This window comes from Lynx rufus, unplaced genomic scaffold (genome assembly GCF_022079265.1).
Source record: "Lynx rufus isolate CCGP_SWC_20201006 ecotype Redwood Valley unplaced genomic scaffold, mLynRuf1.p SCAF_8, whole genome shotgun sequence".
Taxonomy (NCBI): domain Eukaryota; kingdom Metazoa; phylum Chordata; class Mammalia; order Carnivora; family Felidae; genus Lynx; species Lynx rufus.
The window spans coordinates 102,170,160-102,196,507 of NW_025814896.1; the positions used below are offsets into that span (position 1 = coordinate 102,170,160).

General features: G+C 42.3%; 1 protein-coding gene across 1 annotated transcript in view; it reads right to left on the reverse strand.

Moving 5' to 3' along the window:
* Positions 1 to 1,517: 1,517 nt before the first annotated feature.
* EIF2AK3 (eukaryotic translation initiation factor 2 alpha kinase 3) overlaps positions 1,518 to 26,348 on the reverse strand; it is a 69,713-nt gene continuing 44,882 nt past the window's right edge. Inside the window, exons 12-17 of the mRNA XM_047067728.1 lie at positions 22,273 to 22,422; positions 20,251 to 21,028; positions 16,297 to 16,464; positions 10,101 to 10,202; positions 6,163 to 6,225; positions 1,518 to 2,736 (exon numbers count right to left, since the gene is read on the reverse strand). Of these exons, the coding sequence (XP_046923684.1) occupies positions 2,536 to 2,736; positions 6,163 to 6,225; positions 10,101 to 10,202; positions 16,297 to 16,464; positions 20,251 to 21,028; positions 22,273 to 22,422 (1,462 nt within the window). The 3' untranslated portion in view covers positions 1,518 to 2,535. The remainder of the gene's footprint in view (positions 2,737 to 6,162; positions 6,226 to 10,100; positions 10,203 to 16,296; positions 16,465 to 20,250; positions 21,029 to 22,272; positions 22,423 to 26,348) is intronic.

A 26,348-nucleotide genomic window follows, 5' to 3' on the forward strand; every position in this document is an offset into this window, starting at 1 on the left:
CCAAGCTTTGTGCCAGATGTTGCTGGGGTGGCGGGGAGGTGCGCCCCTGCCCGTGGGGACCTTAGCTACTAAAGAAGGCGGATTTGCACCCGAGGACTGGGTCATCTGCGGCCTGACAACGACAAAGTGCTGGAGGGAGAGGCGAGTGTGGAGGGAGGGGCCCGGAAAAGCGCCAGAAAACACCAGAGGCAACAACTTGAAGGGAGAGGTAGGGTGTGGAGTCAGGACAAAGGGCTCTGGGTGAGGACGCGGGAGACTCTGTTCTGGCTACGCTGAGGACTTGCCAGGAGCCGCTGGCCCAGCCCCTAAACCCCCCATGCCTGCTTTCCTGCTGGTGGCCAGTGAAGGCACACGCAGAACGAAAATGGAAGAAGGCCTGATTCTATCATAAAAGAAGTGTGCAAATCCTCAGACAGCTTGGTACAAGGGAGTAGACAAAACCCTGACTAGAAACCGTAATACCTGTGTTTGGTTCCCGTGCACCTAGGTCCAGCGCCTGTCTGGGACCTGAGCGTCACCAGGAGAGGGCACCGATGACAGCCGCCACGGCCAGCTCTCAGGGCTGTGAGGGAGGGAGGGTCCGCAGCTGGGACTGAGCGGCGTGCTGGGAGGATCTCAACAGGATCCCTCGCTGGGGTGAAGAGGCAAAAGGTAAGGGGACAACTAGGCCGGCCAAGAGACGAAGAAGCAAGAGGGCGGCGGGCTGGCCAGGGGCCAAGCCGAACCCAGGAAGGACGGTGATGCTCGAGCCACCGCGTGAAGCGCAGAGGGTTGAGGAGACACACAGATGCCCGTGACGTGCTTTTCCAGCTTACAGATGGCTCCGAACTTTGTGGGGCAGACATTATTTGCGTGCAGAACGGAAGTAATCCTGCATTTTGGCCCCTGAAAGTTGTGCCTGGCTGGCCGGCGCCTCATCCGCCCAGCATGCCATGCGCCTCCCCCCGGAACGTGCCGGACGGACATCCTGTGCCACCAGCACAGCCGGCGTCTCCCGGGCCCTGGTCTCTGCGAAGGCCCCCTTCAGGGCGGGGTCCTCTTTCTGTTCCCAGTCCCTGGCACAGGGTAGGCCCCGAGCAGACGTCTCCTAGTTATGAGTCCAGTGATTTCTGAAAAAGACTAGGTTTTGTCAAGTCTTTGGGAAAGAAGAGAGAAAACACCGTTTGAAAAAGGTTAAAGTTTTTTTTTTTTTTTTTTAACATTTATTTATTTTTGAGACAGAGAGAGACAGAGCATGAACGGGGGAGGGGCAGAGAGAGAGGGAGACACAGAATGGGAAGCAGGCTCCAGGCTCTGAGCCATCAGCCCAGAGCCCGACGCGGGGCTCGAACTCACGGACCGTGAGATTGTGACCTGAGCCGAAGTCGGACGCTCAACCGACTGAGCCACCCAGGCGCCCCTAGAGAAAGTTTTCTTGAGAGTAGGGTTATGACCCTTCCTAGACCTATGATCCTGTTTTATAAATTTGCAAAACTACCATTGGGAGCCAATTCCCCCGAAGAAGAGCCAACTGTAAATAAGTCTTTAAGGTTTTATTAAATCATTTAGACTTGAAAGAAGTCACAATACTTAACACACTTAAGTGCGTTCTGTACACCACCAACCCAAATGGATTGAGTTCAGAATTTTTATAAATAAAAAATAAACATATTTACAGTGAAAAATAAAAACATGTTAGCTAGTTAGATGATGAAACTGTTACCTATAATCAGTTTGGGGAAAGTACCAGCCTACAGGATTACACATAAAACATTTAAGATTTCATTAGGTTTAAAAAGTCCATCATTGAAGAAGTTAGTCGTAACATACGATTCATGTCTCACTACAGCTTTTTCCTTCCCCAAACCAGAACTTGTGGCCAATTTACACGAAAAGCTTCATTTTCCCTTTATTGGAGGTAAAAGTACAAAAAGCTCTTAAACTCTCCCTAGAACCATCTAAGGAATAAAGCTATTCAATACTACAAATGTCACTATAAAACTAGCTATGGACATAAACCATTATTATACAATTTGTGCCACTTGTCCTCCAAAATAGTGCAGATTCTTCATCCACCCACCAGGTCAAAAACGGAGTCAGCTTTTTTGGAAATTAGTTTCAAAATCACCACTGTGTCTCTAGAAAGCATGTTTCTAGAACAATATAATTACCACATGTAGGAACTGTCATTCTTCTGAACTATAAAAATATTTCCCTTTAATTCTCTCTTTATATTTTAGGGATTGCTTCTACCCCCCCCCCCGCCCCGCCCCCAGACAAAGATGAGGGCTATAAAGCTTGGCCAGCCAGTTTCAAGAGACCCACGAAGAACAAGGACCACACGTGATTTAGTGAGAGCCCTCTTCTGGAGTATAGCAGTACAGAGTTGGCTCAAATTAGGTTATGCCCCCAAATCCAGTTTAAATATGACTTAGAAAGAGCAGTCCAAAATAAGACTGAGCGAAGAACAAACTTTTCAAGTTCACAATTTCGGAAAGCCACATTCCTAAGAGGCCATTCTGTGTCACCTGTTAGGGGTGTGAACGTAAGTTAAGGCTAAGTGCTTGGCAAAGGGCTCCAGGAGCTGCTGCAGTGTCTTGAATGTTTTGTTCCTGATGAACTCATGGAGCGAGACCTCTGTCTGAGTACAGTTTTTCCTAGAAATTCCAAGTCTTCAAATACAGCATTTTCAATAATGTTGGTAGCTTCAGGCCGTTCCATGGGGGATGGAGAGAGCATGTCTTGAACCATCACATACTGAAATATAAAAATTGTCTTGTCATGAAGGGCCAGGTTTAGACCGTGAAATAGTCTGCTAAATCAGGAATCAGAAAATGTTTTCTGTAAATATATTAAGTCTGTGGGCTAGTTTCTGACGCAACTTCTCAACTTTGCCAGGAAAGTACAAAAGCAGCCACAGATCTTAAGTAAATAAATGGGCATGGCTGTGGCCCAATAAAACTTTATTGTAAAATTAGACAGCTGCATTTGGCCTGTGGGACATAGGTTGCTAATCCCTGGTCCAAATAAACACGGACCATTTCATGGTAATTGAACTGATTGTTTTCTAACATATAATAAAGGGTCTTAAATCGTATCCTTGAAACACAGACATAATCTGTCTTTAAAAATAATTCCATCTTGGGGCGTCTGGGCGGCTCAGTTGGTTAAGCGACTGACTTCAGTTCAGGTCATGATCTCGTGGTTCATGAGTTCAAGCCCCGCATTGGGCTCTGTGCTGACAGCTCGGAGCCTGGAGCCTGCTTCGGATCCTGTGTCTCCCTTGTTCACTGCCCCTCCCCTGCTCATGCTCTTTCTCTCTCTCTCTCTTTCTCTCTCTCAAATAAACATTAAAAAAAAAAAAAATCCCATCTAGGGGTGCCTGGGTGGCTTAGTCAGTTAAGCGACCAACTGCTGATTCCAGCTCAGGTCATGATGTCAGGTTTTGTGAGACTGAGCCCCACGCTGAGCTCCATGCTTACAGCTCCGTGCTGATAGCACAGAGCCTGCTTGGGATTCTCTCTCCCTATCCCTCGCTCATGCTCACTCCCTTTCTCAAGATAAACATTACAAAAATAATTCCATCTTATAACTGCATATGAATGTACAATTATCTCAATAAAAATTTCAATTAAAAACAATCACACCAGAGGGGCGCCTGGGTGGCTCAGTCCTTTGAGCATCCGACTTTGGCTCAGGTCATGACCTCGTGGTTCGTGAGTTCGAGCCCCGCGTCGGGCTCTGTGCTGACAGCTCGGAGCCTGGAGCCTGCTTTGGATTTTGTGTCTCCCTCTCTCTCTCTGCCCCAACCCACTCACATTCTGTCTCTGTCTCTCTCAAAAATAAATAAAACATTAAAAAAAAAATTAAAAAAAATCACACCAGAGATCAGTACCTAACCCCTTTTCTTGATTTTTTTGAGCTCCCTTAATGTGATATATATATTTTATAACACTTGTTAGTGTGGGTCCTTTTCTTTTTCTTTTTTTCCTAAAGTTTATTTATTTTGAGAGAGAGAGAAAGTGAGCGAGCAGGGGAGGCAGAGAGGGAGGGAAAGAGAGAGAATCCCAAGCAGGCTCTGCACTGTCAGTACAGAGCCCGATGCAGGGCTGGAACTCATGAACCGGGAGATCATGACCCGAGCTGAAACCAAGAGTTAGATGCTTAACCGACGGAGTCACCCAGGTGTCCCAATGTAACATGTATTTTTCCAGGTGCCCCAATGTAATATTCTTATAAGCCACCTTGGAAATTGAATCATCAACTTTGAAAAATATATAACAAAGTAATTTTTAGTAAAATATATTTCATTTTAGTTTAGTGTATCTCTATATTATAAAGATCTTTTTTTTAAGTTTATTTATTTTGAGAGAGAGAGAGAGAGAGAGAGCGAGCAGGAGAGAGCACACAAGCAGGAAGGGGCAGAGAGAGAGGGAGTGACAATCCCAAGCAGGCTCCACGTTGCCAGCAGAGAGTATGACCTGGGGCTTGATCCCACAAATTATGAGATCACTACTTAAGCCGAAATCAAGAGGTGGTCAGTTGCTTAACTGACGGAGCCACCCAGACACCCCTATAAAGGTCATTTTTAAAAATTTACTTACTGGGGCACCTGGGTGGCTCAGTCGGTTAAGTGTCCGACTCGGCTCAGGTCATGATCTCACGGTTTGTGAGTTTTAGCCCCACGTCGGGCTCTGTGCTGACAGCTCAGAGCCTGGAGTCTGCTTCAGATTCTGTGTCTCCCTTTCTCTCTGTTCCTCCCCCGCTCACACTCTCTTTCTCTCTCAAAAAATAGAGATTGGGGCGCCTGGGTGGCGCAGTCGGTTAAGCGTCCGACTTCAGCCAGGTCACGATCTCGCGGTCCGTGAGTTCGAGCCCCGCGTCAGGCTCTGGGCTGATGGCTCGGAGCCTGGAGCCTGTTTCCGATTCTGTGTCTCCCTCTCTCTCTGCCCCTCCCCTGTTCATGCTCTGTCTCTCTCTGTCCCAAAAAAAATAAATAAACGTTGAGAAAAAAAATTTAAAAAAATAGAGATTAAAAAAAAAAATTTTTTTAATTTACTTATTATTTATGAGAGAGAGAGAGCACAAGTGAGTGAAGGGCAGAGAGAGAGGGAGAGAGAGTTTGGAGCCCAGAGTGGGGCTCGAGTTCACCCGAGAGGAGCTTGAACTCACAGACGTCGAGATCATGCCCTGAGCCAAAGTGGAACACTCAACCCAGGCACCCCTATAAAGATAATTTTTGAATGCAGTTCTTCACTGACAGATAAATTTGGACTTTTTTCTAATTTGATAGTTAACACCCAGTCTGATTTACTTCAGTTTAATTATTTAAGAAAATTCAAGATTTATAAAATGATGTGTGTGTGGACCAAATATATTATGAAATAAAAATAACAAAAGTAGAGGGGCGCCTGGGTGGCGCAGTCGGTTAAGCGTCCGACTTCAGCCAGGTCACGATCTCGCGGTCCGTGAGTTCGAGCCCCACGTCAGGCTCTGGGCTGATGGCTCAGAGCCTGGAGCCTGTTTCCGATTCTGTATCTCCCTCTCTCTCTGCCCCTCCCCCGTTCATGCTCTGTCTCTCTCTGTCCCAAAAGTAAATAAACGTTGAAAAAAAAAATAACAAAAGTAGCAAAAACAAACTTCAAAGGTTCATTACATACAATTTCTTCCATCAAGACCAGCTTAATTTTCCCTCCCACTCTGCTGAACCATTTTACAGTGTTGCTCTGAGTGCTTTCACTCCAACACACATAATCAATGGAAATTAGTGACACCCCCCCCCCCCCCGCCGCCCTGCTTTTTAAAGAAATCAGCCAGTTTTTAAGGTCCCTCCCAAATTCACTGAAATAAAGAGATTATTGGCACGGTCCCAGGAGCAGCTCTATGCCCGTGAGTGCGCTAGGAGTTCAGCCTTACTCAAGCCAAAGGACACACAGGATGCACACATAGGATATCACCCAGCAGGGAACACAGAACACGGGGCTGAGGGCCCCACCAAGGACCCCAGACCCAAGTTCAGTCTGTGATTTTAACAAGTTGTGTACGCTTGGGATCAGGTCCCTTTCTTCTCTAGACCTCTGGCTTCCTCATCTGTAAAATGGGAAACTGATGAATTAATGGCTCAAGACCCTTTAAGTTCTAAATTTGATTCACAAGAAAATAAAAGATTAGAATTATACAAACCTCACGAGGATATTTCTGAGTAAACAGTGGTGGAAATTTGAGATTTCTTACATCAGTTAAGATCTATAAAGAAAGAAAAGTGTTACTGGTTTTTAAATCAGTTTTGACATATGGATTTATTTGTTTAAACGTATTTTTTGATACTCTCACAGAGTGACTAAGAAGAAAATTGAGTATTAAACAGACGGAAAATTTATCAATAGCTTTTCCCGACCTGACAATCTACACAGAAGTGCTTCCAGAGCACAGATCTTATATGCCATCAAATCATCAAAATCTAGAAAATAATTCAGATACAATTATGCTTGAATTGTACATATTATACTGACACCTCGATTTTAACTGAAAACACATTAATTTGTGTAAAAAAAAAACCTCAATCATTCATGAATAAATTATTTGTGACCTTACGTGGGTAACTTTTTCTATTTGTATCTAGCCTCTTTGTATTTGATATGAAAGAGTACATTCTTTCTTCCTCTCTCTCTCTCTCTCTCTTTTTTTAGTTATCTCTATCCCCAACGTGGAGCTCAACCTCATGACTTTTGAGATCAAGAGTTTCACGCTCTGCTGACTGAGCCAGCCAGGTATCCCTGTTTTTCTTTTTCTTATTTTTTTTTTTGAGTGAAAACAAAACAAAACAAACAAACAAACAAAGTTAATTGTGCTGAATCCTGAGTATAAAACGAAGCTTTTCAAAGTTCATTGGGAAATTTTCATACATGTTATCACTCTCTTTATGTTCCAGAGAAAGACATAATAGAGAACAAAACTTTTAAAATAAGATTCTCAGATTTAAGAGAAGATAGTGAATCCACGTAAAAAGAATGGAATGTTCTAAAAAGGAACAATCTTGGACATTAAAAATTGGATTGTCAAAATAAAAACTTAGGAAATTGGAATAACGAGTTAAGGAACTCTTACAAAAGAACCGTACAAACAAATGGGAAATAGGAGGGAAAAAATTAGCCAATTATAGGATTAAGTCAGGAGTTATAGAAAAACAGAAAAGTGGAGAAGAATTTCTAAAGAACTAGCACAAGAAATTTACTAGAACTGAAGGGGTCACATCTTCTAACTGCAAGGACCTACCGGTGTTAAGTACATTAAGTGAGGGGAAAAGAGATCAATGAAAGGACTGAATTTCGTAAGAGCTTCCAGAAAGGAAAACAAAACGGTTCCAAAGATTCCACATAAAAGAATCAGGTATCACAGAGGCACCAGCTCTGCAGCACTGGAAACTGTAAGGCGGAGTCAATGCCCTCAAGGTTCTGAGGAAAATTATTTCCAATCCAGGATTAGAAGCTGGCCAATTCATCAATTACATTTAAAGACGGGAAAAATATTTTTTAGAAACGTGGAGACTCTAAAATTTCTCTCTCATACATTCTTTTTGAGGAATTGGCTGCAGAATGTGCTCTAGCAAAATAAGGGAGTAGTGCAAGGAAGAGGGGAAACGTGGAATCTGGGAGACAGGGACCCAGGCGGGGAAGGGCAAGTGTGCCCTGGGTGACACCTTATAGAAAGTCCAGGGGGTATTCAGTTCAGATGGGAGGACAAAAGCTTTGAGAAGAAAGACTCCAAGAAAAGGCAAACAAAACAAAACAAAACCCCCAAAACCAGACAGATAAGCTATACTGAGCACTGAGAAAATACTGTGTGATAGATATGTGACAGATTTTGAACACGTTAAAAATGACAATAAACGTTCACAGAAAACGAAGCAATTGAGAAAAGGCCATTCTGGGGGGAAAATGTATCAGAAAGAAAACAAAGAGTATGTTATTTGGTGTAGCCCATAGAACAATTTTTCACAGTCAAGATAAATTCTGGCTTCATTTAACTCAAATTTTTTTTACATAGCTACATTTTAAAAATATTTTTTATCGAAATAAAATGTAGTTTTAACCGCTTAAAAGTGCCTTCAGTGGTTTTTATTCTGTCCACAATGTTGTACAACTATCACCACTATCTAATTGGAGAACGTTTTCATCACCCCAAAAAGCAGCCCATTAAACAGCCCCTCTCCATCCACATCTACCCCCAGGTCCTGACAACTACGGACATGCTTTGTCTCTATAGATTTACATATTCTAGATATTTCACATCAGTGGCATGCTACAACAGGTGGCCTTTTGTGTCTGGCTTTTCACTCAGTGTAACACTTTCGAGGGTCATTGGTGTTGTAGCATTTGTCAGTGTTTCATTTCCTTTCGTGGCTGAATAACATTCCATAGCACAGGCACACCATATCATTTTGTTTTTCATCAGCTGACTCACATTTGGGTTGTCTCTACTTTTTGGCTACTATGAAGATGCTACTGTGAACACTTGCATACAAGTCTGTATGTGGACCTATGTTTTCATTGCTTTTGGAGAAATACCCAGGTGTGGGACTGTTGAGTCACGTGTAACTCTATGCTTAATTTTCTGAGTAACTGACAAACTGCTTTCCCCAGTGGCTGTACCATTTTTCATTCCTACCAGCAAAGGTATGGGACTTCCAATTTCTCTATATCCTTTCTAACATTTGTTATTTTGTTTTGTTTTGTTTTGTTTATTACAGTTGTCATAGATGGTGTGAAGTAGTATCTCATTGTGATTTTGATTTGTATTTTTTTGTTGCATTTGATTTGTACTAATTTGTATTATTTGTATCCCTTCTTTGGCGAAATGTCTATTCAAGTCCTTTGCTCATTTTTTAATTGAGTTGTCTTTTTGTTCTTGAATTGTAATAGTTCTTTGTATATTCTGAACACTAGACCTTATCAGATCTATGGTTCACAAACATTTTCGCCCATTCTGTAGGGGATTTTCACTTTCTTGACAGAGTTCTTTGATATACTTGTAACAACATAAATTTTGATGCCGTATGATTCTGATTCTTTACATATGTTGGACCTGTTTCATATCTTTCTAGAAGTTTTTAGAGTGTTCTGAAATTTAGTCATCCCGGTTTTTTAATTTTCTTCTTTTTTTCCCATTTATTATACAGAGTACTTGGTAGGTCCTTTTGGTTAGAAAATATGAGCCCTTTGATACTATGTGAGAACTGTATCCTCTTCTACCATGGACAGGAGTCAATAAATAAGATCTAAAACTGATACAGAAATGGTGATAAGAACAAACTTTAGAAATATGGAGGTAAGTACTGGGGATAGCAGTTAGAAAAGTTGAGGGTGACCACTTATGAACAATGGGGGAAAATGTGACAATGGCCTCCTTTTAAAAGACTTTCAGTAGTTGGGGCACCTGGTGGCTCAGCTGGTTAAGCATCTGACTCTTGATTTCAGGTCAGGTCATGATCCCAGGGTCGTGGGATGGAGCCCCTCGTAGGGCTCCGCGCTGAGCGTGGAGACTGCTTGGGATTTTCTCTTTCTCTTTCTCTCTCTCTCTCTCTCTCTCTCCCTCTCCCTCTCCCTCTCTCACTGCCCCTCCCCCACTCGTACTTGCCTGCTCTCAATCTAAAGCTTAAAAAAATTTTAAAGACTTTCAGTAGTCTTCCTTAAAAGCCATGGTCATGGCTTATTTTCAGAGAAAAAAAAACATTAATTATGCTTAATTTGCCAGTTTTTAAGTGTATGAGTGTGTGGCCACTTGCCCTCAGAAAAACTCTTTTCTGACCAAAGACCACCGTCACTCCCTCTCCGCCCCCATTACTCGTGGTCCTAGCTTTGCACTTATTACAAATTGACTGAGTGTAGGATATTGTTAATGATGAATTTAAGCAACAAGGAATAATCAAATAATTTTTGAAAACTGAGCTTTAAATGGAAGTAAACAGTCTACAAATCATCCCTGTAAAGCTCATGTGACCTTTTCACTTACAGTCAACTAGTCTGATGGTATCCAGAATAAGTTACTCTCCTTTTAAAATCCTTTCTTTTGTAAACTTGAGTATTTTCTTTTTGCATCTTTTCTGAGTAGGGGGAACTTACCCTGACTCTCTCCATCTGAGTGCTGAATGGGTACAGCAGTTCAAAGAGAATGAGGCCTAAAGAAAAGATGTCCACTTTATGAGAGTAGTTGCTTCCATGAATCTGCAATCCCATATAAAGAAGAAATATTAGAAAAAAATTAACAGAGGTCGTACAAAATTAATATAGCCTTAGTGAATCCCAAAGTTGACCTAGTCACTTCTTGGTTTAAATGTAATCTTATGGGTAAAAACGTCAGCAAAGAGTTAATAATCACTCCCAGCCTCTTTTCTTCAACTCACCACAGCAAGAGTAATTAAACTACTCAGCATTACAGAAGGAAAGCCCAGGTACTGCTCTGAGATATGCATCAGTAAAATAGGCCCTGAAGAAACCTGGAGCCTTGCAGTGCTAAAAAAGTTTGTGGGCGCCAGTAAAAGCTGCTCAACTACCCTCGAGGTGAAGATTTTCAAAGCCAACACTATCTAAAGCAGATCTCTCATTTCTAATCATCTTAGACCTCACCCATTTTTATGAGAAAATCTTCATTACTCCAAACCACTAATCAACTGTGGTTAGCCCTCATTATGGTACTTAATTGTGGACTGCTTTGCATTCTTAGTTGTATTTTACATGCGTATATTTCTTATTGTTCACGACTAGATTATAAAGTCCTGGAGGGAAGGAAACTGCCGCTTTTGAGTGCTTTTGTGTTCTCACCATCAGGCACTGGGCTAAGTATAGAGAAGGCCCTCAATAAAAACTTATTTGTTAAAATGAACAGACGAATTACAGCCCAACTGCTCTATAAAACAAAGCCTCATTCAAATTAAAAGTGACCTCCCCGGACTTAGAAGAACCCTTTTATGTGTGAAAATTACTCTAGGCAGAGAACTTCACATTTGGCAAACATTAGAGAAGGGCGTTACTCTGAAAGCACTCCATGGTGGCATTTCTTTTTTTTATTTTTATTTTTTAACGTTTTTTGTTTATTTTTGAGACAGAGAGAGACAGACCATGAACAGGGGAGGGGCAGAGAGAGAGGGAGACACAGAATCGGAAGCAGGCTCCAGGCTCCGAGCCATCAGCCCAGAGCCCGACACGGGGCTCGAACCCACGGACCGCGAGATCGTGACCCGAGCTGAAGTCGGAGGCTTAACCGACTGCGCCACCCAGGCGCCCCCATGGTGGCATTTCTTAATGGGGGACTCGAAGCCCTCTCCCACCTCCTAAGTGGCAGCTGACACGAGCCTCCCAGGCTGCTTCTACCAGCCAGCCTGCCTCTGTGTGTAAAGAGTATCAGCTCGGGAGAGTGTCAATGCCAACATTGGTGACATTACCTTTCCCTCTTCCCTTCCCTCTTATCTTTGGGGGTTGGAAAGTATTCCAAACTCCCCAAACTCTTCAAAAACAGAGCTTATAGGGCTACAGTGAAAAGGACGCCCTCACACACTATTTGGAAAATAACATACCTTCATGAAAAGCAACTTGGCAGTAAACACTGACTTCCATTTAATAGTCCTATTTTATTTCATCCACCCAAAGGTAGGTGGAAATGGGGAGATTTGTACGCAGGGATAGTTATTTAAGTAATACTCCTAATAGCAAAACTTGTAAGTAACTAAAATGCCCAAAACGAACATTGAATAAATTGCTTAACAGAGAGAATACTATATACCCAAAGCTATTTTCTAAAAACATTTAATAATGTGGGAAATGCTTAATTTTAATATTTTATCCAAAATCTTATGGACTAGAATCTCAAGTTTCTTTTCCAAAATCAAGTATGTATAAATACGTGTTGTAAAGGGTGTATACATATACAGAAAAAAGAAATAAGAACCACTGTTAATGTTTTAGAGATTTTTTAGTAAGTGATTTTAAATTTTTCTTTATACATTCCTAGATTTCCTACATACAGAATAGATCGATATATAAGGAGGGGGAAAAAGTACGATTACGTACATTTAAAAAACAATGTAGCTTCATGATCTCTACAAAAAGTGATCATACAAAGTGATCTCTACAAAATATCTAAAAATTAAGGAATTAAGTGTAAAATCTCAAGAGGGGTAGAATATAATATAAATATACCCTTTGAGAGTTTATCACTGTGCAATATTAGAACTTGGACCGTATTTCTTGGTAATTACAACCAAGAAAAAAGTAGCTGGTCTCTGCTCACTTATTTTCTCCTAGAAGGGTAAAAAAAATTGAGAGCTTTGATAAAATATATTTTAAAACAATTTAACACAGCTTCTGAAACTTGGTTAAGACAATTCATACAAAGTATTCTGAGAGACTTTTAAAGGGACATTTTTTGTTTTTAAATTTTTTTGGTAACATTTATTTTCTGAGACAGAGCATGATCAGGGGAGGGGCAGAGAGAGGGAGACACAGAATCCGAAGCAGGTTCCAGGCTCTGAGCTGTCAGCACAGAGCCCGACGCGGGGCTAAAACCCACAAACGGTGAGATCATGACCTGAGCCGAAGTCAGACAGTTAACTGTTTTTTTTTTGTTTTTTGTTTTTATATATATATAAAGGGACATTTTAGGAGCACCTGGGTGGTTCCGTGGGTTAAGCGTCTGACTCTTGATTTTGACTCAGGTCATGATCTTGCAGTTTGTGAGTTTGAGCCCCACACGGGGCTCTGTACTGACAGTGTGGAGCCTGGCTTGGGATTCTCTTTCCTGCTCCCTCTCTCTGCCCCTCCCCTGCTCTCTCTCTCTCTCACTCTCTCTCACAATAAGTAAATGAACATGTTTAAAAAAAAATAAAGGGACATTTTATAAAGTGGCAGTGTCTATATTGAAGACTGTATAATATAGAATAACAACAAGGTAATTGTTAAGAGAATTAAGACTATTTTTAACTACCATATTTTCACTGCAGTGTCAATGGCAAAATTTCTCCGGCTATCCTTGATTTCTAGTATCTTCAACAACAACAAATATGGTATCATTTATGATTGATCTCTTCCTTTCTTAGATGGCAGCCCTTTCCTCCAACAAACACACACCCACATGTGCGCACGTGAGCACACGCATCAGCCGCAAGCCACAATCCAGTCACAGCACAGCAGTGTGGGGTTAGCTGAGTCCATCTAGTGTCTATGTTTCCACTGACATTCACACTCACTCATTCTATCACGGTTGTAGGTGTTCGGGATAAAGTAAAACAAGAGAAAAATTAGGTCTCTCTTCTGATAGCTCGTATTTTAGAGGGGAGGAAAAAATTTCAGAGAGTTAGAAATGCTGTGAGAAGCATAAACAGTACAATGGGATAGATCCTGACAAGGAGTGGAGGGAGAGTCATCTATTTCAAAGGGTGTCTGGGGGCAGGGGTGGAATGGGATATTGTACAACAGTTAAATAAAGTCTTCCTTCTCAAAGGCAATTCCTATGACTGGTCTCTGATATAACCTTCCAAAGATCATCTAATCCACAGATTCTCAAAGTTTGGTCTACGGATCCCTGAGGATCCCAACATCCTTTCAGGAGGCCTACAAGGTCAGGACTATTTCCATACTCCTACTAAGGCATGATTTGTCTCCTCTCTATGTTGACATTTGCACTGTGGGAAGCTTAGCGTGAATCAAGGCAGCCACACCGAGCTGTACCAGTGGTAATGATATTCTTCGGTGCCACATACAGTTAAACAACAACAAAAAAGGCAGTTTCCCTTAGAATGTCTTTGCTGAAGCAGTAAAAATCCTTAATTTTATTACATCTCGACCCTTAGGTACCTATCTTTATAATGGTCTGCATGACAAAATGGGAAATATTCATAAAGCATTTCTGCTCCACACCCAGGCCTAGTGGTTGTCTCAAGAGAAAGCGACTGTGCAGTTGTTGGAGTTATAATATAAACTGGTTGCTTTTCACCTGCCTCCTTAGCACAGCAGGCAGCGCGTCAGCCTCATAAACTGGTTGCTTTTCCCATTTTTTCACCATTTTGACTTGAAGCAACAACTGGTAGACAAACTATGGTTATTCTAACTTGGTTACCTGACAGGCATTTTCTTTCTTTTTTTTTTAAGTAAAAAAAAATGTTTATTTTTGAGAGAGAGAGACAGAGACAGAGTGAGAGTGGGGGAGGAGCAGAGAGAGAGGGAGACACAGAATCCAAAGCAGGCTCCAGGCTCCAAGCTGTCAGCACAGAGCCTGACATGGGGCTCGAACTCACAAATGGTGAGATCGTGACGTGAGCTGAAGTCTGATGCTTAACCGGCTGGGCCACCCAGACGCCCGAGACATTTTCTTACAGGTGAACAAAGTGAGATTGGCACTTCAAGGAAAACTGACAGTATTTGTGGCTAATGAAAAAAACTGAGCTTTGACATGAAATCAGAGTTTGGGCAAATTCATATTCACCATGGGGGCTTCTTAATATCTAAAGCCTTTTCTAGTGAGACTGGTAGAGATATTAATCCAAGTGATTTTTTAAAATACTAGATAATGACTTGTGACAACTTTTGGAAAAGTTGCATAACTTAGGGAACCGACAGTTTTCAAGTTACCAACACACAATGTGACAAAATCATGCAACAGCGAAAGATCCTTTCAAAGTACAAAAAGGACCAAGGATGTTACAGTAACAGAATACAAACGTTTAGTGACACGGTTTTAGACTCCACAGGGCAAATGACTTTTAAGAAACTATTACTTACTAAGTTTTGATGCACTACCAAAGACAAACCCTCACAATTACCTGAAAATGCTATTAAATACTCCTCCCTTTCCAACTATGTATCCGTGTGAGGTCACATTTTCATTTCCTTCAGCCAAAATAACACAGTGCAACAGATTAAATGCAAAAGCAGATGTGAGAATCTAGCTGTTTTAAGTCCGATAAGATTTGCAAAAAATGTACACAAATGCCACTCTTCTTTTTTTTTTTTTTTTTCTAAATTTTTTTTTTTTCAACGTTTATTTATTTTTGGGACAGAGAGAGACAGAGCATGAACGGGGGAGGGGCAGAGAGAGAGGGAGACACAGAATCGGAAACAGGTTCCAGGCTCTGAGCCATCAGCCTGACGCGGGGCTTGAACTCACGGACCGCGAGATCGTGACCTGGCTGAAGTCGGACGCTCGACCGACTGCGCCACCCAGGCGCCCCACAAATGCCACTCTTCTTTTTTTTTTAAATTTTTTTTTTTTCAACGTTTATTTATTTTTGGGACAGAGAGAGACAGAGCATGAACGGGGGAGGGGCAGAGAGAGAGGGAGACACAGAATCGGAAACAGGCTCCAGGCTCTGAGCCATCAGCCCAGAGCCCGACGCGGGGCTCGAACTCACGGACCGCGAGATCGTGACCTGGCTGAAGTCGGACGCTTAACCGACTGCGCCACCCAGGCGCCCCAAATGCCACTCTTCTTGCTAACTTGTTTTTGTTTTGGAAAATATTTATTTCTCATAGAAATGTCTTTAAGATGCCATGGGTTCAATATTGCTATTTTGAGCTAGTAAGATTTTTATGAATTTCTCAATATTAACCTCTAACTTGGCAAATGTTGATAGGTAAGATCCCATAAGAAAAACTCTTGGGTTCTCAATCACGTTTACAAGTATAAACAGGTATCGAGACCACAAAGTCCTAGATTGGCTGTCGCAGAAGCATCTGTAAGCCTGTGAGTATGGTTAGCCTGGTGGTGGTTGTGCATGCTTCTCTGATGCTCTCGGGATGCCCTGCTCCCACTACTCTTCTAGGCCCTGTCCGTTCTCAGTGCGTGTCCTTGGGAGACTAAGCATACCACAAGGCAACACATCCTAGCCCATCTACCACTAGTTCCTGCCCTGGTACATTCTAGAAGTTGCTTGTGAATTACTGGAATGAGCAGCCCAGTACAGTACTCTGGCTCTGGCTGGCTCTGAAACCAGTTTCTACATAGTTTACACAAGACGAACTGGAGTTACGTTTGGGAGAGGGGCATTCCAAGTCTTTTTCTAAATTTCCGGTTACTGTCAGGTTTTGGTGCAGGGGTGAGTGTGTTTTATGCGCTGTATTTTTCTTAATTCATCCCCAACTCAGGTTGTAGAAATGGCACCCTAGCTGTGCTGTCTGTGAATACTACTACCAGTTTCCATGATTTTCAGATTTTATTGTGTTGGGTATTTTAAAGAGAATGTGGATGGAGATTCCTGGGGCTCATCTAGTTTGTGGCCATTCTAACTGAAAATCCATTTTCAATTTGGAAAGAAAACAAAACACTTGCCTGCTCTGGGCTCATATACAGTTTGGTCCCTACTTGTCCTGTGTGTCTGGCACACGCTGGCATTGGGGTCAAAACCATCTGCTCTTCCTCATCCTGGTCCATTGCAGTCACTAGTCCAAAGTCTCCGACCTTGACCACATCGTCCACTGTAAAGAATATGTTGGAAGGCTGGAAAAAATAAGACAGACAAAGGCATGGTGGGTGTATATGGAGAAGAAGAGAAGTGAAGAGAATTATTTAAATGACTGTAGAAGATATATACAAGAAACTAGATAGTCTCAAACATGTTTCTCTTTAAAATGGACTAATATAAAAATAAAAGCAATCATCCAATGTTGAGTAAGGAAAAGGGAGGGGTGACAAAGGGAGCTAGTATTGACTGAACATCTATTTAAACTCTTAGAGATTCACATTCTCCAGGACCTAGTCCTCAATCTCAGTATTCTGGACTCTCCTTGGGCAGGCTTTTTATGTTTATGACTTAAGCCATGATAGTTAACAGTAATAATAACAGCAAAGGCATACATAACACTGGTAATGCACCAGTTCTAAAGCAGTTCACCACTACTGGGGTGCCTGGGTGGCTCAGTCAGTTAAGCGTCCGACTTCAGCTCAGGTCATGATCTCACAGTTTGTGAGTTCGAGCCCCGCATTGGGCTCTCTGCTCTCAGCGCAGCGCTCTCTGCTGTCCGGAGCCTGCTTTGGATCCTCTGTCCCCCCTCTCTCTGCCCACCCACCCTGCTCATGCTTTCTCTCTCTCTCTCAAAAATAAACAAAAATTAAAAAAAAATAAAGCAGTCTACCACTATTAACTCATGTAATACTTACAACCGTATTAGTCCTTTTAGACCCCCATTTTACAGATATGAAAACTGAGGCCCAGAACAATTACGTAAATGCCCAAGGTTACCCATCTAGCAAGTGGTGGAGCAGGGATTCAAACCCAGGAAATTCAAGTTCAAGTTTCCCTAAGAAAAAGACTTCTGGTTCACTGCCACATGGCCAGCATTCAGGACAATCATTGCCCTATGGTAGCTCATCACTTCTATTTGATGAATGAATAAAACAGACTGACCTTTGGGTTTGTGTCTGAGAGGGGGAAGTAGGCTACCAAGGAGAATAAGAGCTCTTCACTACTACCTTGTGCTGCCTCTTCTAATACCCTAGGCTCCCATATATTCCCAGACCACTGTCCTGAGTTCTAAACCCTCACATACAACTATTTGTGGGATATATCCAACCAGATTTCTTGTGGGTTCCTCCAACTGCCCGCGTGAAGTACATCATCGTTCCTTCAGCACCTATGCTAACCCTGGCTAACATAAACACTGTCGTAGCCCTTGAAATAAGGAGAAAGGAAGTCATTTAGCTCATGACATTGAATGTCACTGGGCCTCCAATACTGCTAACTAACATTTTACTCCTAAACTGCAAAATACGCTTCTACAGTTTCGACTCTGAAGCAGTAAGTTATTGCACAAAACCCAAAGTCTACAGTAATGGCATCCTGCTCTCCCCCAAATGACTCCATGTGAGAGACAACAATAGACTGTGCTGCCTTAGGTTTCATCTTTCTCCCTCCCTGCTTCTTTTCTGGGGTCAGTTGTTATTTACTAAACACTGTAACGGACTTTTTTTTTTTTTTTTTGGTCTTCCAGCATCTCCCCCTGTGCTTCCACCAGAAATATCCTGACTTGCCTTGGGGAACTCCCTTCTTCCCAAGTGTGCAGCAACCCCCGTGGTTCGTGTGGAAGTTGTCCTGAGGCTACTACCCCAGAGGTTATATAAGCCAGTCAGCATGGTTCCATCCCCTGGCTAGGAGACTGGGTTAGGGGTGGATATGTGTCCTTGGCTTATCAATTAGAAAGAAACCCAGGATTTCTGATGAATATTGGGGGAAAGAGATACTTTTGTTCCCATGCCCTATCCAACGACCCTCAAAGACTTACAACATGAAGCCCTGAGAACTGCTGATACCTATCCTGAGACCGTGAAGGGAGGCCATGCCTGAAAATGGAAACATGAAATGGCGATGGGGTAGGGCCAGGTTCTGGCTATACATCTCTTGATCCTAGATCAAGCTTTACCTGAATCTTGGATAGTTCAGTTATATGGCCAATACATTTCCTTTTTGGTTAAATCGGTACAAATGTGTTTTTCCCATAAACAAAAGAATATTAAAAATAAAATGGTATGAGCATACAGAATGTGCCAGACATTGTACTAAGGAACTAACAAGTGAACAAAACAGACATGGAAACCAAAGGATAAATAATACAAGTGTGATGAGAATTTAAAGGAGAAATACCAGGTTCTATGAGGACACAGTATACCTGAGGAACTGCGAAAAGCCCAGTGTGAAGCCCCAGCTAGAGAGAAGAGACTAGAAGCCTGGAGAACTGGGGGATGGGGAGCGCCAATGACAAAAACTGGGCAAGGAACTCCCCAAGGAACTGGGGAGTGGAAGGGCCGCAAGGTTTAACATGGCTCAGAGCCTTGGGTCAGAATGAACAGAATGCAGACCTTTTTACACTGGGAATAAAAATTGTGGGAGTAATTTTTCTGGCACACTGGAAGTCTTTAAAAACAATAGGTCTTTGCAAAGGAACAGACTTTTTGATTTCTAGAAAAACTAAGGGGAAATTGGAATTTTTTTGGTGGATAGACAAACGCAGAAAAAACCTTTAGACAACACTGTGGCATTAAACAAATATTCACTAATATCTCATTAACATTATAAAATCGGCAGAAGGATACATCATCAGTGAAAACATAATTACATTGCCTTTCAACTTGGAATTTTGTGTGTATAGTAAGTGCTAAGTACAAGAAGAATGTGTTTCTAACTAGATGATAAACGTTTACCGTATTCAAATAGCCAGCACCCTTTGGTTAAGGGGATCTGGTTTCCTGGAAGTTGTCTTCTCCCTTTCAACCAAAAGAAATCATCTCTGAACTTTTCTTACAGTGCAAAATAACTCCTGCTCATCAGTTTGGGCCCACCCTAAAAATCACTGAAGCACAGTGATTATATATACCTCAATAAGGATTACTTTGGAAAAGAGGAACTATTCCTAATTATCCCTGTTATTCCAAACTCTTAAAACATATTCAAGGATTAAAAAAACTACTGGTGATTTGAGAAGAAAATAACTTGTCCAAGTAGCTACTTTGGTGCCTGAAACAAAAGTGTGTGGTCACGTGCAACAAAACTGAAAATGCCTGCAATCAATAATTTCAGCTACTTCGTCATCAGGAGAGTATTTATATATTCCCTACACATGTGCTGATGATCGCTATGAGCGTATGGAATACGGCCGAAATTAGCCAGGTAAAAGTTCCATATACTTATTTCAGAGACACACGTTGAAGAAATATTGAGTATTTTAGCAAGAATCTTATATAATTCAGCATATCATATTGCCACCATATTCAATACCGTATATACCAAAAATAGAATCAAAATTTTTAGAGCTAGAAACAATCATGTGGCTATTTCCTTTCTTTCCCCATCCAGCTTCTCACACCCTTCCCCAAATGGCTAATGCGGAACCTATGTCTGCCCTTCCTTCGTGGGTCCTTTCACCAGGCTACTCTGGGGCCCTCTGGAACTTATGTCAGGGTTACCCAAAGCCATAGGAAAAACAGGGTATATCTGCTCAGGGTGGATTGGTCCTTTTCATCAGGAGGACCGGGAATACTTTTTACTGTAAAATGAACATAAGCACATTATAGAGGACAGGGTATGCTCTGCCCGAAGTTTTCAAAACACAAGACTTCTTTTTGCAGAGGTTCCTTCAGGCTATTTCCCCTGACCTCTGCTCCCTTCTCTGATGCCTTTACTCTCCTTTGCCCGAGGGCACTTCAGTTAGAGACCGACAAATATCGAAAGAACTGCTCTCAATCACAGAATGTCAGACTGAAACCCCTGGGCGGTGTTCCCCGAATACAGACCTTGAGGTCCCTGTGCATGAGCCCTTTACTGTGCAGAAACTCTACCGCCTCTGCGATCTGCAGGAAGATGTGCAGACACATGCTCCTCTCTCTCTCCTCTATGGTGCACCGACTGTTCATCCAGTCTTTGAGGTTTTCCTTTCTGCACAGCTGCATCTGAATGTAAAGATATACCTTCGGTGAACTGGGCTGGAGCTTTTCTGCAGTGTTTTTAGTGAGATCTAAACTCAAAGTGGTTGGTCTTGGAGGAGAAATAGAGAAGGTAGGTTCGGAAGAAGATTTGCTACTGGAATGCTTGAAAGGAGTCAGTTTATTAGCGCAATGGTTGCCAATATGCAGGCGGTCAGTTTTGTGCTCTTCTTTCCTGGATGCATTATCGCAGCCAGAATCTTCAAACACTATAGAAGAGGATGTTCGCTCCCTTGACCTTCCATAAAGAGAAGCTTCAGAAGGACAAAGTTCAAAGGAGTGCCCCTCCTCATTGCCGTCCATGGTACCGTCTTCCACATCACACTCTGTAAGGCAACTGTCCTGGAGGTTGTAGGCTGCATCCACTGATTCACTGGTATCTCCGTGGTTCGTTCCTGGTAATTCCAGTGGAGAGAACTGGCTCTCAGATGAACTTGTCTGGCCACAGGAAATCCCTACTGAAAAAGACCTCCTTTGTGAAGAAGGAGCTATGATCTCAATATGTTCCTTTGTAGAGAAAGGGTCCATTCTGCATATTTTAACGGATGGTCCATCCACTGGACTAGGAGAGCTGAGTGGCCAGTCTGTGCTAAAAGTGGGAGAGATACAAAGGGAAGAGAGGGAGTATGTGCTGATTAAATTATGTGAACTGTACTCTTTATTCTAAAAGCTTCGTCTGTAAGAAAGCCAGTTACCAAATGACAAACAACACACAGATTAAATAAAAACATGCTATATGTGACAAAGAACGGTCATATTCCATCCATTTCTTCTAAGAAATTTATTTATTTTTTTTTTTTTTAAATTTTTTTTTTTTTTCAACGTTTATTTATTTTTGGGACAGAGAGAGACAGAGCATGAACGGGGGAGGGGCAGAGAGAGAGGGAGACACAGAATCGGAAACAGGCTCCAGGCTCTGAGCCATCAGCCCAGAGCCCGACGCGGGGCTCGAACTCCCGGACCGAGAGATCGTGACCTGGCTGAAGTCGGATGCTTAACCGACTGCGCCACCCAGGCGCCCCTCTTCTAAGAAATTTAAATTGGAAAGCTTCGTTTTCTACTCGAAGCCGTTACCTGTTGTGCCAGAGCAGCCAAGGCCTTTATGCAAAACACAAGGCACTGAGGGCCCACCAAAGACAGGATTCCTCGGCGGCCGTGATTCTGAATCCCTCGTCCACACTGGGGCAGCAGCTCCCAGGGCCTTGAGCTGAGGACCACCTCACTGGGTCCTTCCATGGTCTGGCTACTGACTGCGTCTATAACAAGTGCCACCTGAACAAATGGCTTCATGTGGATCTGGGGCTGCGTTTGGCACACGTAGGCTGGGATTTAATCCCAGCTATTTGGTAAACAGTCCGTCTGCAGCCTGCCTCTTCTTCGTTCTCATTTAATCCTCTTTACAAGAGCCTTCTTTCCCAAGATATAGGAATTATCTTCAGTAAGTTTAAGTATTTTTAGCTGCAAATACATATAACCTACTTCGAAAAAGAGTTGTGACTTGTTAACTACTGAGAAACTAAACATCTAAAATTTAAAAAAACTGGAGACAAAAGCAGACAATCTCTCTTGATGAGAAAAGCCACCGTAAATCCCTCAGTGATTTACAATGTGTAGGGCCCTATCTACAAATAATTTCAAAAATTCAGGTTCTAAAAAATAAACTTTTCAATTAACAAGTGGCTAGAGAACGTTCTAAAACATGACAGAGAACAGCAGTTTTTCCTAAAACAAACAAGACACATCTCTAGTTACAGAAATGATATTTTGTTCACAGAAGGAAAAACTAGCCTAAAAGGAAGTACTAGTTTTTAAGTCTATGTCTAACCAAGTTACCTTTCATCTTTCAGCCAGATTTCATCCATTTTTTCTTGCCACTTCTCTGGTGGTGCCTCCAACCAAGCATTGAAATATCTCACAATTCCTGGATGGTCAAGCTTGGCTAAGGCTTTAACTTCTCGCATTACCTTTTCCCGAGCCAATTCCCTGAAATACAGAAAAAAGACAACACTGAAGGTTGCTCTTATCTGAAAAAGTAATCGTATCTAATAGTAAAAAATAAGAAAACAAAAATCTCGCTTGAATGTAAAATTAGAAACAGAGGAGTTAGGGGCTCCTGTGTAGCTCGTCAGTTAAAAGTCTGACTTTTTATTTCGGCTCAGGTCACAATCCCAGGGTCATGGGATTGAGCTCCATGCTCAGCACGGAGGCTGCTTAAGATTCTCTCTCTCTCTGTGTCTCTCTCTCTGCCCCTCTACCCCATTCATGCACTCTTTCTCTTAAAAAAAAAAAAGAAAAAGAAAAAGAAAGAAAGAAAGAAATGAGTTAGCCTAGTGGCACAATTCTAAAAATCCACGTGGTAGGTTTTGTATTTTAAAAAATACATGTATTTTATGGGCACCTGGGTGGCTCAGTCGGTTAAGTGTCAGACTTCATCTCAGGTCATGATCTCACAGTTCGTGAGTTCGAGCCCCACATCGGGCTCTGCGCTGACAGCTCAGAGCTTGGAGGCTGGACCCAGCTTCAGATTCTGTGTCTCCCTCTCTCTCTGCCCCTACCCCTGCTCATACCCTGTCTTTGTCTCTCAAAAATAAATAAACATTAAAAAAAATTTTAAAAATACATGTTTTTAGGTTTTTTTCTTCTAAAAATAAATGCTACAGACATATCTATTGTCTCTTGGATGACTAAAAATGAATGACTACAGACCGTTAAAGATTAATGTTTAATGTTTGTTAAATCAATAAAAAGAGGAGTAGGTGTTAAGTATTCAGAAAAGGAAGCTCAGAATGGCAACTCAGGAGGATGGAGAACAAACACACTGGCACATACATAATTGGCACAGCACATATTATGATGCAAAAAACCTGTATTAGCATGTTTGTTTGAGGCAAGTCTCACATACTGAATATCACAGGCAATGAAGTGTATTAGAAAAGCGTCTGGTGGGTCGCCTGGATGGCTCAGTTGGTTAAGTGTCTGACTCTTATCTTGGCTCAGGTCATGATCTCAAGGTTCGGGAGTTCAAGCTCCACATCAGGCTCTGTGCTGACAGCGCATGGGATTCTCCTGCTTGGGATTCTCCCTCTCCCTCTCTCTCTACCCCTCCCCAGCTCACACTGTCTCTGTCTCTCTCAAAATAAATAAATAAAAGTGTAAAAAAAATTAAAAAAAAATTTTTTTTTTCAACGTTTATTTATTTTTGGGACAGAGAGAGACAGAGCATGAACGGGCGAGGGGCAGAGAGAGAGGGAGACACAGAATCGGAAACAGGCTCCAGGCTCTGAGCCATCAGCCCAGAGCCTGACGCGGGACTCAAACTCACGGACCGCGAGATCGTGACCTGGCTGAAGTCGGACGCTTAACCGACTGCGCCACCCAGGCGCCCCAAAATTTTTAAAAAGAAAAGCATCTGGATTCGATTTTCTGCTTTGACAGCTTTTCTGATGGATCTAATCTCACATACCTAGGGATCCCACTATCACCTGAAACAACATAATGAATGCAAGTGACGTCCTCCTCCCTCCCCAGGAGATGGATGGCCACTCCCACTCTGCCCTCTGTGCTTGGCTGTTGTTGTCCTACTCTCCCAATCTGAGAATCCTGCTATATTTTTGAATTCTTCAACTTCTAGGTCCCCACCTTCAGTTACCAAGTCCTATCAGCTCTTCCTTTTCAATTCTACACTCACTCGTTTCTCACCCGTCCCCACTACTGCGCACAAATGTTCCACATCTTAGGACTAAACTTACAAAAAAAAACCCCAAAACACCCAAACCAAAAACCTAACAAACATTTATCTCTGACCCTTTCCTCATGTCAGCCACTTATACGTACCACCTCCAGAGCCACCTCCACTTTGATCGCGTCACCTCTCTACTCAAAGACCCAACTGTCTACGAAACAAAGTCTGACACCGTGGCTTGGCATGTAAGGTCCTGAAACCCACATCTTACATCTCCTCCACACTCCCCCATCCTTACCCTTTCCTCCACCCACGCCAGAATGCTCACTGTTCTCTGTGCCACCTCCAAGTGCTTTCCCTAGAGCCCTTCTCGGGCCATCTGTGTAGTGAGACATCCCTCCCTCACACATCCGTCTACTGAGAGACAGGCTACTCTTGAACACCCAGCCCAGATGTCACCACCTCCATAAAGCTGGCCTTCCTTGATTTCAGCTATATCTGCACTTTTGTCATGGGAAGCTATTTACTAATCTAGACCACCAGGTAACAGTCTTCCTTGTATTATAATTATCTGTATATACACAAAATTATTTTGTATGTACACAAAAGCTTCAAAGAGTTGATTGGTTCTCGGGGGCAGAAGTTTTGCTTAATTTCATATCCTACGTGGTGCCTTACACATATGAATATGCAAACTACTCAAAAATTATATATCAAAGAGAAGAATTAGTCACATAGTACACAAATCCATCCCAGTCCTGTGTCCCTATCTGTTGGACAGAATGTTTAACTACCAGTTACAAGGACACTGAACAATCAGTGGACATTTAATCAAGAACCAATAGGAGCATGCTAAAATAGATGGAAAAGAAGGCATTACTCAAAGGCAATCATCTTAAGCATGACACTGTTCTGAGTCAGAAATCCTACTTCCAGGAACCTATCCTAAGGAAGCAGATGTGGTAAAACATTTATATTAAGGATGAACATGGGGCGCCTGGGTGGCTCAGTCGGTTAAGCGTCCGGCTTCGGCTCAGGTCATGATCTCGCAGCTCGTGAGTTCAAGCCGCGCATCGGGCTCTGTGCTGACAGCTCACAGCCTGGAGCCTGCTTCGGCTTCTGTGTCTCCCTCTCTCTCTGTCCCTCCCCCACTCACACTGTGTCTCTTTCTCTCTTTCTTTCTCTCAAAAATAAATAAACATTAAAAAAATAAACATTTAAAAAGAAATAAATAAATAAAGATGAACACTGCAAAGCTGTTTTTAACTGCAACAAATTTGAAACCCAAATGTTTAAAAAAAAAACAAAAAAAAGGAACAGTTAAAATATTTCACATGTATCAGTTGGACTATCATCCAGCCATAAGATACTTTTAGCATATTTTAGCATTTTAATAAAATACTCTTAGTAACATGGAAAATACCAAGAACTAAATGAAGGAAGCAACAGATAAAACTGTACTGTACTGCTAAGAAAGTAAATTTATGATCAGACAAAAAAATCAAAAGGAAACACCCTAAAATGGTAATAATATTTCTGGGGAGAAAAGACACAGATGAGTTTTAATACTTTCTCTATTTCCCACAATAAATAGATTATTTCTAAATGGTGCTATGTAGTAAAGTCTATAGTCATCATAATTCACTGTGGGAAAGCCCTGAGTGGTTAAGAATCAAAAACAAGGGCAGATTTTCTAAGCAGAGACAAAGCAATCTCAATAGATCACGCCAGGGCGTCTGGGTGGCTCAGCCGATTGAATGTCCAACTCTTGGTTTTGGTTCAGGTCATTATCTCACAGTTTGGGGGATCGAGACCCACACTGGTCTCTGTGCTGAAGGTGTGAAGCCTGCTTGGGATCCTTTCTCTTTCTCTCCCTCTCTCTTGCTCATGCTCTCTCTCTCTCAAAATAAATAAACATTAAAAAAATAAATAAATAGATCACCCCTTTTATTAATCTTTTTTAAATTTTTTTATTTTAATGTTTTATTTATTTTTTTTGAGACAGAGAGAGAGAGACAGAGCATGAGCAGGGGAGGGGCAGAGAGAGAGAGAGACACAGAATCGGAAGCAGGCTCCAGGCTCTGAGCTGTCAGCACAGAGCCCGACGCGGGGCTCGAACTCACGAACTGTGAGATCATGACCTGAGCCGAAGTCGGATGCTCAACCGACTGAGCCAGCCACCCAGGCGCCCCTAGATCACCCCTTTTAGACAGCTGGTTACCTGGTA